The sequence below is a fragment of the Anopheles ziemanni genome, chromosome 2 (genome assembly GCF_943734765.1).
Source record: "Anopheles ziemanni chromosome 2, idAnoZiCoDA_A2_x.2, whole genome shotgun sequence".
In the NCBI taxonomy this organism is placed as follows: Eukaryota; Metazoa; Arthropoda; class Insecta; order Diptera; family Culicidae; genus Anopheles; species Anopheles ziemanni.
In genome coordinates this window covers 31677278-31689807 of record NC_080705.1, presented here as the reverse complement: position 1 = coordinate 31689807, position 12530 = coordinate 31677278, and the positions used below count along the sequence as shown (strand labels likewise).

At 48.7% G+C, this 12530-nt stretch overlaps 3 protein-coding genes across 3 annotated transcripts; 1 reads left to right on the top strand and 2 right to left on the bottom strand.

The window, feature by feature from the left end:
• Nucleotides 1-360: 360 nt before the first annotated feature.
• On the bottom strand, nucleotides 361-1530 carry LOC131293385 (pupal cuticle protein 36a-like). Its single transcript, XM_058321463.1, has 3 exons — nucleotides 1513-1530; nucleotides 1041-1374; nucleotides 361-962 (listed from the first exon to the last, which is right to left on the bottom strand). Exons 1-3 carry the CDS (start codon nucleotides 1528-1530, stop codon nucleotides 361-363), a joined length of 954 nt encoding a protein of 317 aa, XP_058177446.1.
• Nucleotides 1531-8421: 6891 nt separating this feature from the next.
• Nucleotides 8422-10285, top strand: LOC131281253 (endocuticle structural glycoprotein ABD-4-like). The gene is made up of 3 exons (XM_058310526.1): nucleotides 8422-8430; nucleotides 9106-9227; nucleotides 10015-10285. Exons 1-3 carry the CDS (start codon nucleotides 8422-8424, stop codon nucleotides 10283-10285), a joined length of 402 nt encoding a protein of 133 aa, XP_058166509.1.
• A 1121-nt stretch (nucleotides 10286-11406) lies between these two features.
• Nucleotides 11407-11936, bottom strand: LOC131281252 (endocuticle structural glycoprotein SgAbd-3-like). Its single transcript, XM_058310524.1, has 2 exons — nucleotides 11652-11936; nucleotides 11407-11574 (listed from the first exon to the last, which is right to left on the bottom strand). The coding sequence occupies exons 1-2, from the start codon at nucleotides 11934-11936 to the stop codon at nucleotides 11407-11409; spliced, it is 453 nt and encodes a 150-aa protein (XP_058166507.1).
• Between the last annotated feature and the right edge of the window lie 594 nt (nucleotides 11937-12530).

Here is a 12530-nt window from a genome sequence, read left to right as displayed (position 1 = left end):
AGCATAACTCAGGCTCGTTTCACTTAACAGTTTTTTTATTCGGTTTGGAAAACTAATAATTTACATTAGAACACAGTTCGCTGTTTTACGTTGAAGGATCGTTGGTCGATCGAGAGGAATTGTTTGCAAGCCCCAGTTCAAAACTGACTGCCTGTCTGACTAACTGACTTACGGACTGACTTGTATGGCGCTTATCATCGTCTCCCTGTTATATGTGTAGGTGTGTGTGTGTACTGTGTTGTGGGTGTTCCCCTCCGAGACATCCGGGTACCGTTTCCTCCCCCTGAAGAACGACACCCTCCGGAAGGGAACGCACTAGAAACCACTCCCGAGGGAGCGGAAGAGAGCCTTCACGGAACCTTACTTCTGTCCGTTCGCGTTGCGAGCGATGTCGAAGGCGCCGGGCGCCGTCGGCAGATGGGCACCGGTCGGCTGGAAGCCGTTCTCGTCGGCGGTGTAGTCCACGCGGTACGTCTGGCCGTCAGTGCCGACGTACTCGTAGTAGCCCTTGGCGCGCAGGACCTCGTTCTCGGTGTTGCGGTCATCGATCTTGCCGGACTCGGCCACCTCGATGTTGTTGTCGGCGGAGAACTTGTAGTAGTAGCTGTCGTCGTTGAACTGCTTCACCTGCTCCTTGATCTGCTCGGATCCAGGTGCACCACTGCCAGCGCCGAAGCGAGAAGCGGTCGATCCGGAACCTCCACGGTTGCCAGCACCGCCAGCACCGCCAGCACCTCCACGACCACCAGCACCGCCAGCTCCTCCACGGCTACCAGCACCGCCAGCACCGCCAGCACCGGCAGCACCGAATCCAGCCGCGCCACCAGCACCGCCAGCTCCAAATCCAGCACCTCCGTCGTTCGCAGCACCAGCACCGAATCCAGCACCAGCGTCGTTCGAGGCGCCAGCACCGAATCCAGCTCCACCAGCGTTACCACTTCCTCCACGGACTCCACCAGCACCTGAAGGCGACGAAGGATCAAATTAAGTTAATCTTCGAGCCATGCCTTCAGAGATCCGCCGAATGTTCCAGAACCTACCTCCAGCACCACCGGCACCTCCGAAACCTCCAGCACCGCCAGCACCTCCGAAGCCTCCAGCACCACCGGCTCCGAAGCCTCCAGCGCCACCGGCACCTCCGAAACCTCCAGCTCCGGCTCCGAATCCACCGGCACCTCCGGCTCCTCCGCGTCCACCCGATCCTCCTACGCTGCCTCCCTGCGGGCGGTACTGACCGTCATCGTACTGGCCACGACCGTCCGGGCGATAGCGACCATCATCCCACTTGGTCTCGTAGTACTCGGGGTAGTAGCGGCCATCGTTCGGGATCGGCGCGTTCTGGGCGAGAGCGCAGCCAAACATGGCAATAGCCAGCTGCGGGAAGAAGCACCGAAAAACCACCGATCATTAGGCCGACCGTCACGACGAACACGTTCCCGGGCCACTCCCCCGACCGGTGTACCACTGCACTGCACCGAACGGCGTCCAACTTCTTCCCCGTGCGGAACTTACCAATGCAACACACTTCATCGTTGGGGATATACTAGAACCTCACTGGGCACTAAGACTAGCGGTTGGTTGGTGCACGAGCAGGCGCTTTACTTTCACTGCCTTGTTCTCCTTTGAGACTTTGACTGAACCGAAGCAGAAGAACTAATGTTGTAGCATCTCGGCACCCGCGTAGCTTTTATACTACGATTTAGCCGAAATGTGCTCCGAAATGTTTGGCGATGAAGATTCTGCCACACGACCCGGCGACTAGCCGCGTATGTGGGGCCGTACGAGGAAAAAGAAGAAAAACCAGGCAGACGAACTTTTTTGTTTTTTGGACCGTTTTTTGGACCACTCCGCCAGCACATCACGGCGGCATTCGGACTAAGCCCCACTATCGTGCTATCTTAGCCAATTGGAGCTCTTTCTCGCTCTTCGCGCATCGCGTCTTCCATGCGATACGAGTCTCCCACTTGCTCGCGCCAGGCGACAGATGCACGACAGATCATCCTCCGCCCTCGGCACGACTCGCTGGAGATGCGCGAGTTCGGCCCCGGACCTGGTCAAACTCGGTCTCCACCGCCACGTTTCGGGGGTGGCTCCGTGGGAGGTGGCCCGCACGAGGAGCCACGAGCCGCCCCAACCAAGAAGCCATCTGATCTACATATTATATCAATTATAATATATTATATCTCGTCCACTCTGGCCGGCCGGCCCCGGCCCGAACGAAAGCAAGAGTGAGATCGAACCCGCTCGGCGAGTTCAAGCCGAATTTCGGAGATCAGAGACATTTCGAGTCAGTTCGTGGTGTTCTGTGCAGGGAAGGTGGATGCGAGGAAGATACCAGAAAACCGCAAGGATCGTAGACCGTGGTTCTCGGCTCACTTCCACGGTCAAGTCCTTGAACCACGCACGAGGCGTCGCAGTCGATGGATTTGTTTTGTTTTTCGTTCGGGGTCCAGATGCCAATATGTTGATCTAGATGGCCACGCTTTTCTCCCGCATGCTCCACTGGGGAGGTTTTTTATTCGGACTATTCGATTTCATTGGCTGCTAAAACTTGTCCACCCAAAACTCGCGCTTGGGAAGTGTGGCAGTACAACCGTCTTGTCGCCGGTTTGGGGTGGGTGGACTGAACACTACGTTGAACTCTTCTCTTGGGACACGGTTGCTTCATTTTAGCGCGATGAGCTTCGGTCGTCAAGTGATACCGCTCTTCCAAATTTAGGAGCAGGTGAAGCAATTGTGCAAAAATCGATAGATTTACCGATATCCATGTAGGGCTAGATGGCAATGGAAACATGTGTAACATTTGTTACATAAAATCGTTGGCAACAACCAAAAACACACAAACAAACGTAAAACAAACAGATGATTAGGAAGTTATGAAAATTTGATGTGTAAATTAATTGAAGTTGAACGATTCGAACATGCTAAACAAACCTCAAGATCGCTAACGAAAGTTCCAAATCTTTACAATCAAATAAAAAATATCCGTGTGAATCATTTAGAACACAGTGGTTTAACAAAACAAATACTTTCGTTCCAGAGTGATGATTTATAAAGTTTATTCTTATTCTTCACCTCTCTTAGCAGCGATACAAGAGTAGCACGGTTGAGTAGTACCACAGACAAACAACGAAACATGTTTGGCGCCCGTCTTCATCCGGGTCCTCTTGATCCTAAGCCTTGTTTTTTGTGTGATAAGTGAAAGAACCCTCCCGTTTGTCATGGCGAATAGACGTACCCAATGAGAAGCCAAGAACTAACCGAACAAAATATGTGCATCGGTGCGCGGTGACATTCTGCACACATTCGCCTTGACGCTGTGCAAAACCGCTTTCCGGGAGCGGTCTGCTAATTTTCGGCCGATCCAACTCGGTTGCCAACATTCGCATGCACCTGCAAAAATGTATCGAAGCGTCAAACTCATAACGAGTAACGCAAAGCCGGCAACTGTCCCGAAACGCCAGACGGGGCACCAAACGAGGGAAGGATCCAGAGAAGGACGGATAAACATGAGTCTCGCGTCCCTCTCGCGTTGACCGTTGACCGTTGAAGATTGAGGTCCTGTCTGCCAGTGACAATGACATGGGAACAGCCTGGTTTCATCCATCTGGTGGTGGTAGTAACAATCAACCACTCAACGGCGGGCTGTTTTATTGCAGCGCGCTGTTTTAGTTCACCGCACGTTTATCTTTCGTTCCGATAGTCCTACGCAAAGGATGATAAAACTGAGTCAATAAATGAACCGAAAAGTTTCAAATAAGTTGCATATGATAAACAAAGCGGTCGGCTGTTGGTTTAACTCGCTTCACAGTTTGAACTTTAGCTGACCAAAGTTTATAGACCACTTAACCTGATGTTCATGCTATTATGGTAAAAGTATATGTTATCAAAAGTTCTACAGGTGATGTTTTTTTACATATAGTGATACCCGAAATAGGAAAGTTTTTTTTTGGTGATAATAATAATCAATTTAATTTCACAACTTTCCTTAATTCCGATTTCCACGCATAATCTCTACTCAATCAAGAACTTATGCCAATTTTATATTCAAACTCTTCAACCAACAGACCAATTCAAACATTGATTTATTTTTCCATGTTTTGAAGGTCACACACGCAAATAAAAACCAATCAACATGTCGGACTAGACGAACGCTATTGAGACTTGAAACCAAAATCTATATTCAATGGATAGGAGATCAAAGATGGGGGAAAATAGTGCGCTAAAATTATACCATCTTCAACAGACTCCGCTAAAACTATGCAGAAAAAGAATTACCATTTTAAGACGAGACATAAATAACGAATCTGATCGCTCTGACAGGCCACGCACAGGACTGCACGTTAATGGGAAAACGGGCGACATCGATCGATTTTCCACATCCTGCTCGCGGTAACTACCCCCCGTCGAGGGTGCCGAAATCCGTCCCTGCCCGCGCACACCCGCTATCGGTGCTAGAATCCGTCATCAATCCGTTAATTAGCCACACTTCTCAGACCATGGCAGAATCTCATCAACTCCCGGGGGTTGGATTCATCTTTCTTTGCTCAAGCGCGACCTCTAAGCGGTAGCACATGAGGAAAAAAGCATACCCCCTATCATGTCACCCTCCTAAAAACAGGCACCAATTGCTGGGAACTGGAAAAACTGGCCACACATTTAAAGCAAACGCGCGGGGACTCGATCAAAATAAAATCGATACGCGAAGGAAATAGAAACAGGTCCGGGCAATGTGATGCTACGGGCTGATGATGACGACTCCCCCGTTTCGCGGCAGACAAGTTCCAGGGTCTCCGATCCGTAGCGATTTTGTGCAGTTCCGTATGCAAATTTCGACCGGGGGCATCGTTTTCGCCCGGAGGCCTCACCGAAAAATGCTCGTGCCGGTTCTAGGCAGTCAAGGCAACAGTCGACCGGCGCAATACCGTCCTCACTTTCAACCGACAGCACCTCGATCTCGGAATGTCGTCGCTGGCAGCAAAATATGCAAATACCTCGGCCTAGCCAGCCAACCATCCGACCTGCTCGCTCTGAACTCGTTTTCCGCGACATCGGTGAAGCTTCTGCTCCGCTTTGTTTTATCGGGCAGGTCACCTCGCGAGCTTATGCTGCCGGTGACGTTGAACAAACACGTGGTGCAATCGCGATCACGTCGATGGGTCGATTCTTGTCACTCGCCGTCCTGAAGCGACGCTGCTCTTAACGTCTGCGATTGGCACTCCCTGCCAGCCGATCGATCGATCTGGCGCTGGCCAATTGATATGTTGACCATCCGGATGACCTACACCGGATCGGTATTCAAATCGGGGCGAAGACGATAAAATGATTCGAAATGATCGACCGGAGAGACGCCTCTTCCCGGCGTACCCACTGGGCTGCTCCTCCTCCTGCTTTGTGTTCGTGGGTATGAGGTGTTATGTGTGAGTTCTCGCAGACACGTTCGCTTCCGGAACCAGTTCCCGGGACAACCGCGAACCAGATCCGCCTACTGCCTTCTAGTTTGGCCGAAAATAGTTCGCGACTCCAACAGGATGAGCAGCGTGCTCATCCAGTTTTGACGACGAACTTGAAACGAGCGAAATAAAAAGGGCAAACAAGCATCGCCACGATTCCAAGTTGAATGTCATCAGAGCGCGACGAGCGACTCCCGAGTTTCGCATATTCACTTGGCGCTTGGGGAACTAAACAAATCTCGCACATTCGACGCGATCACTTTCATTTTCATCAGTCGAACGAACAACAAAACCAAAGAAACAAACATGCAAAAACCTTATCTGTCTTTATGACTTCTTCACTCACGACGACGGGCTATCACACACCAGACGGAATGAATGGAATTTTATGGGTTTGGCAATGGGAAATCGTTCGTCACCGATGCATCGCAAAATCGAGCAGAACGAGCCGCCATATACATTTTTATAACTGGCTGCAGGCTGAAATGTCATCGAGTTCAATATTACATCATCTAACGCAGGACTTTAAAGAACGTCTCAATGGTACTGGTGTAAAGATTAGGAAGAACTAAATTACATAATATTGAATGGATCACACCTAACTGAATGATTTCTTTTGATTTGTCTATCCAATACTCCTCTTTTTCAACTACTTTAAATTGATAACTGACCACACACAGGTATATTTAAAATTCATTGTAAAGTTTGTAAAGTGCCCGAGACCATATCATTGAGGCGTGCTAGTGATCAATATTTCGCTCTACTCCTCTCGGTTTGCCACTATCATGGGAGGCACACGGTACCAAATCTATAGACACATCACAGGTGTGGCTAATGGAATTATACGATCCTCCTAATCCACACGATTAAACCTATGCGTTCGGTTTCATTTAAGCCCAATGTAAGACGATGCTAAACGCGATACGTCCGTTGTCCTAAGAATGATTTGTGGTAATGGTGGACAGAATAAAATATCTTCCTTTCGTGACTGTTCCACTCACCTCTAGTGCCTGTACAATATCGTCCATATTCCCTTATCGATCTCGGTAGGGTTGTCGTCTAATAACGCATGCAAAATCTACAATATACGATCCATCGCGATTTGCATAAAACATCGCTCGGTAGACAACGAAAGATTTGAACACCCCGACAAGCGACGAAAGCTTTCCATTGCGGGTAGAGCTTTGGTGTTGAATGCAAGTTGGTGGAGAAGTTGCATGAGAAAATAGTAGATACACTTTCGAGGGGTAAAAAAAACAATATCAAACAAATGTAAAAGAAACTGTATCTTAACTGTAAGCCGCAATATTCAGTAATTTATTCTGGTATTGAAAGAATGTTGGGACTTTCAAACAAATCCACAAAAGTAATTTTATCAATTGATTTTCCCAAATGTGTCTTGCAGCTAAATAGTGTATACTTAGAAGAATATATTATATGTCAGAAAATAGTTTTTATTTTAAGTATTTAATCACTCATTCAACGCACAATTTTAGTTACTTTGTTTAATTCATCGACATCGCGTTCGTATCAAAACTTACCATTTTCTACGTACAAATTCCGGCAAGGGAACAGTTCTTCCTCGTGCCATGCGTCACTCCACTTTACATGAAGAATGCTTTCCATTTCATCCATCAGTACGCCAGCAGATGCACTCCTCACGCGAAGTCATGCAAGCTGATCCGCGACGCACCGTGTTGCTGTCGATATTTAAATGTCAACCGCTAAAACGCACCCGTGGCGCGCCCGTCTCGTCGGTGCGTCTCCGGGTCGACAAATTGTCACCGCGATGCATTAGGTGAAAAATTAATCATGCGTTCTACACCCTCCCTGACCTACCCTGCGCCGGTGGGATAGCTTGTGAATCTATGTGTTAGCATACACCAAGCCTTCTTCCAATCCCATCCGAGCGTACAGCACTGGAAAACCCCTAGCCTTTGAGCCAGAGCGCCACAGAGACACCAAGCATCACGTGATTCTTAGACAAAAACTGACGTCGATGACGATGATGATAATGGCGATACGTAAATATGCAACTGCTCCCCTTTAACCGAGTGAAGGGAAGATGGTAATTTATTCCCGACAATTTTACGACCAGCAGGATAGTTCTTTGGCGCAAGATGCAACGACTGCATGACAAAAAATTTCTACATTTCTGCATATAATTAAATATGAATCCTATTTAAATAATATTGATTCTTCGCTGCGTAAGCTTCTCCGTGCATAGAATTAACTTTTAAACAATCTGTTTCGTAGACTGAACTAGACTAATTGAATGAATAAATAAAAACTAGGCTTCTACAATAACGCTTCAAATAACGCTACAGCAAAGTAATACTTTTCATATTTAAATTCAATCCATCCACACTATTGATCGAGCTGTTTCTTCACATCAAATGCTTCAAGTATTGATAAACTCGCCAGGTTTCCTGTGTTTTCAATCAAACCGCCATCAATGCGTCAAGGTGTTAAATCATGCAGCCGGTAATCTTGCACCAACGCAGTCAAATGCTTCCCGCCACCCACCGGGGAGGGACGCGTCTTAAAATGATTACATTTGTATATTACATTGCTTGATGCATGGATGATGGCTAACCCATCGTCACCGTCATCGTAGGGATCGGAGTGAAGGTGTCGGAGAAGTTCTCCAGCTCGCGATGGTTACCTTCAAATTTATTCACCCACCAGACCAGACGCACCAGCGTGCGGTACGAGCGAGCAAGCGAGAAAGCAGCCTGGCCGCTAGTATAATGCATTACTGCACAAATGTTCCCCACATGGTAAGAATGGCAAGCCGCGGGCGCTATGCATCTATAAATACAGTAGGCAGTTCTTCTATTCTATCATTAGTTTCTCCTATCAGCTACTGGAAGTGCATCAGCAACAGCAGCAGCAGCAACGGCATCTGTGTGCTACGAAAGTGCAGTGCAGTGTTTTCATCGCGTAGCCATTTCTTCCCACCGCCATAATGAAGTGTGTAAGTATTCCCCCACGCTGCACGGACTTCCGATGAAAGGTCAATCAAACGGCCCATCCGTCCGGACGGAGGCCGGAAATTGCAGGAAAAATCCCAAACACAACCCAACAGAGCACCGGCAAGAACTGAATCGAAAGTGAAATGCACGAATGCGTGAAATTATCTCACCCATGATGGTGTGCGCCGATCCATACCGCCATAATTACGAATCGATTGTATCGCCGTTACATCGAGCAACGTTTTTGGTCGGACGTCTTTCGCGTCTTTGGATGGTATGGTAATTATGAAACACTCGGGAAGGAAGTTCAGAGCCGGAGTGGAGTAGCCAAATTTTGCACGCTCCGCCCCGTAAGGAAACTCGTCGCGATGGTGTGCGATTTTTATCTTCTTTTGTCTGTTTTGTTTCGCTAGAAAATTAAAATTGACGGAAGTAGTGACGTGAAGAAACAAATATCGCGAATGGCGGGAAGGTGTTGTTTTTAAGTATTATTTTACATTTTGCTACGCGCCTTTGATCAGTAAAGATTGAGTGAGGTTTTGTTTACGTTTGCCGAAACATAACCTTAGTTTCCTTTTACAATCCAACGATCTTTGATTGGTCAGTGATGGCTAATTTTAAAACTGATTTTAGCATTTTCTTGTACACTTAATTGATTTGCTTTCTTCTTTCCATAGGAAATTTTCCTCCTCATTGCCTGTGCCACCCTCAGCCTAGCCGCCCCGCAAAGGTCTGACGCTGAGGCAGAAATCATCCAGCAAGACAACGTCATCGATCCGGACGGCACGTACCAGTACAGGTAGGTGGTTCTATCGCCAAACATTTCCCTTTTCAGCTTGGGAGAACTAAGAAAAACTCTCACCAATTGTTATGCCTCCTCCCTCCGCAAGCTAAAACAATCATAATGTTATGCGACAACAAACATTTCCATATCCTGTACAAATTTTTCGCGAAAAAAAAACGATAGCCGATGGCCAACTCAGCTGTTCCATGTGGTTATCGGAACCACGCTCGCAAGTTCCCAAACAATTGTACCTTCTTTGCATTCGGAATTTCCGCGGAAATCGTACCGGTCCGAGCAGTGTGCAGCAATTAGTGGTTAATTGAAGATTTGATTACCGTGTAATTGAAGATCGTAACGCACCGAACGGCCCCCGGCGATCTCGCCCATTGTAGCCGCGATGGTGATAAGAATAACAAAACTCCATCCGCTACGAGAGGGTGCAAAATGGTTGGACACAAGAGAAAAAAAACCCTTTCCCGACGCTCTTACGTCGAGCGTGCGATGCAGCATAAGCTAGAGGCAAGAGATTAGCATGTTTCAATGGCGCGAAGATCATTCGAGCAGCAAACAAACGTCCCGCTCTCCTCCACCCCGCTACAAGTACCGGCCACAGTTTATTAGCATACCGAAGCTACCACCCAACGTACGTCACGGCAACCCCCGGTGGGAGTTTGAAGATGTGCAACATTGTACCGCCCCGGTTGCTTTTCGAACTCTCGATTTCATTCTCCTTTCCCTTTTACTCGTGTTCTCACATGCGCTCCATTCGCTTTCTCTTCCACACACACACATACACACGTAGTTACGAAACGGCCAACGGTATCCGAGGTCAGGAAACGGGAACTCTCAAGCGGGCGAACAGTCCGGACACCAGCGACGTAATCGTGGCGTCCGGCTCGGTCAGCTACAACGCCCCCGACGGCAGCGTGATCGAGCTCACCTACACGGCCGACGACGAGAACGGCTTCCAGCCATCCGGTGCGCACCTCCCGACCCCGCCGCCCATCCCGCCCCAGATCCAGAAGGCGCTGGACTATCTGGCCAGCCTGCCACCGGCCACCCAGCGACGCTAGACACACCACGGCACAACCGGCATCATTCGACTTCAGCTTCGGCCTTCGGAAGAAGCGACTGTTTTGGTTGCTTTCCATTTCCGGCCGGACAATACTCAGCGCCATCCAAACGAACCTTAACGAAGCATCCCTCTAAGCTACCGTGCCGTGTTCACGACACTCTGATCCGCGAGTCCTAGCTTTATTCTCCTACGGTTAAGCAATGAAACTCAAGCGCGTAATAAAGTTCGCATCCTAAAACAAACACGTTCTTTTCTGTGGACTTCAATTAATCATTTCTTGTTAGGATCCCTGATAAGGATATTGACGTCAGTCCGACCTAACGACTTAACAAAATTCCATACAAAAAGTAAACAACAACTGCGTCAAGAACTTGTGGATGTTTGAAACAACGCAAGCGACGAGTCTTCGAGAGTCTACATGGATAAAATAAAACGAGGCGATGTAAACTCCTGTGTACGTGTTGTATGGAATTTTGATAAATCGTGTCAACAAAGCCATCGTTAAGGCTTAATGGGCTCGAATTTAATGCTTAGTCTACACGAAGCGTAAAGCAACCTTTGCAAACGGCAAAATGCTGTGAGTTAGCGGTAAAATGCTGTCAGTTGGCCAGTCAACTGTCAAAGTAAGCGAAAATCTGTTTTTCGGTCGGCGAGTGAAAAATAGATTTGCGCACCTGGTATAGAGTGCCGGTGGATGGAAAATAGTTGTTTTTAATAATGTACAGTGGTTGTTGATAAGATTTCGGTGTACACAATACCTCTGTGCTGTTTTTTTTACAATTAAACAATCAAATCAACATTGAATGCGCTTACATCTGCATCGGCTCACGAATAGGAACGTCTACACGAAGCGAAAAAAAGTGACAGAAAAAAATGATATTTTCGCCTGTGTTTTCAGAGTTTTGCGCCTCGTGTAAACTAAGCATAAGGGCTGTAATCGAACGACCACAAAGGAGATGCAAAGGAGATCGGTAAGATCTTTTTCTACCCAACATACCTCTGAAGCAAAACCGATTCATTAAAAAAAAGTAAAGAGATGCTTTTATTCCGCCAATTTATCACACACGTCTCTTAGTATCTCCACGAGGAGCAGTTAGAGCTGGGTCGACTTGGACCCGCTCAAAATTTGCGGCCATTTTCCTTCGGCGGAGGCAGTGTTGCCAGATGGGCAAGGGCCCGGGCGATCGGCGCCGGCACCGGCGGGGGCGTCGGCAGATGATCGCCGATCGGACGGTACCCATTTTCGTCGGCAATGTACGACACGGAGTACGTTTTCCCATCGTCACCCTGGAGGAAATGGAAAGGAAATTGTCGTTCAGTGGAAGCGACCACCGCATCGAGTGGCTTCAAGGTATACGCTTTACCTGATAGGTGTACTGCCCCTGGGAAGCGGTGCCGACCTGATTGTTTACGACAATCTGCTGACCATCCTGGGCCGCCCGCGTACCATCACCACCCTCGTAGCTGTACCGAAACTTGCCGTCCACCTCCAGCACGTTCTCCACGTTAACGATCGGTATTTCCTTGTACCGCGGCAAGGAGTTCGGTTGCTGCTGATGCTGCTGATGCTGCTGATGCAACTGCTGCTGCTGCTGCTTTTGCGCCCCAATCACACTGCACACGGCCAACAACACGACCAACTTCAACATTATGCCCTCACGGTGATGTCCCCAGTCCAGTTAACGAAAATCTATGTCCGCCGTGAGATCACGCGCACTCTGCCACACTAGGGTTTCGCTCCGAGTTATGATGAACGATGACGACTGGACAGGACCGCTGGCAAACTGCGCCCAAGAATGGCAGAACGGTGGGCTTTTATAGCTGGGATGCTGCAGACGCCGACTCATTCGGGGTTCGGGCTGGCGAAAGTGTGTGGCGCAACGGCGCAGTAGAATCCGAGCCCACGAGCCCAACCACGAGAAGAGAAACACACAACCCCAAACCGGGGCTCTTGCAGTGTCAGTCGGTCGATCGGTCGGTCGGTCGGTCGGCCGATCGAGGGATACTCAGTAACGCCCTCCCTGGCGTGCCGCCGACAAATGGCACCGTGGTCGTGTGCGCAATGATCTTTTTTCTCAAATCCGGGCCTTCCCCACGATCTGGCTGGCTGACTCCAGAGGCTCAAGACCTTCCCGCCTGACGGTGGTTGCCCCGGCACTCTTGCAGTCGCTGAATCATTTGCTATTTTCTTTTTTCTATTTTCCAACGACCCAACGACGCGCCGGAGGAAACCTGAGACACAA

Excerpts from the sequence above, each read along its gene's own strand:
- LOC131293385 (XM_058321463.1), bottom strand. Across the intron at positions 963-1,040 it reads AGGTGCCGGTGGTGCTGGAG|GTGCTGGTGGAGTCCGTGGA; the intron begins GTAGGTTCTGGA and ends CGTCGCCTTCAG.
- LOC131281253 (XM_058310526.1), top strand. Across the intron at positions 9,228-10,014 it reads GACGGCACGTACCAGTACAG|TTACGAAACGGCCAACGGTA; the intron begins GTAGGTGGTTCT and ends ATACACACGTAG.
- LOC131281252 (XM_058310524.1), bottom strand. The coding sequence starts at position 11,936 with ATGTTGAAGTTGGTCGTGTTGTTGGCCGTGTGCAGTGTGATTGGGGCG. Across the intron at positions 11,575-11,651 it reads AGGGGCAGTACACCTATCAG|GGTGACGATGGGAAAACGTA; the intron begins GTAAAGCGTATA and ends CATTTCCTCCAG.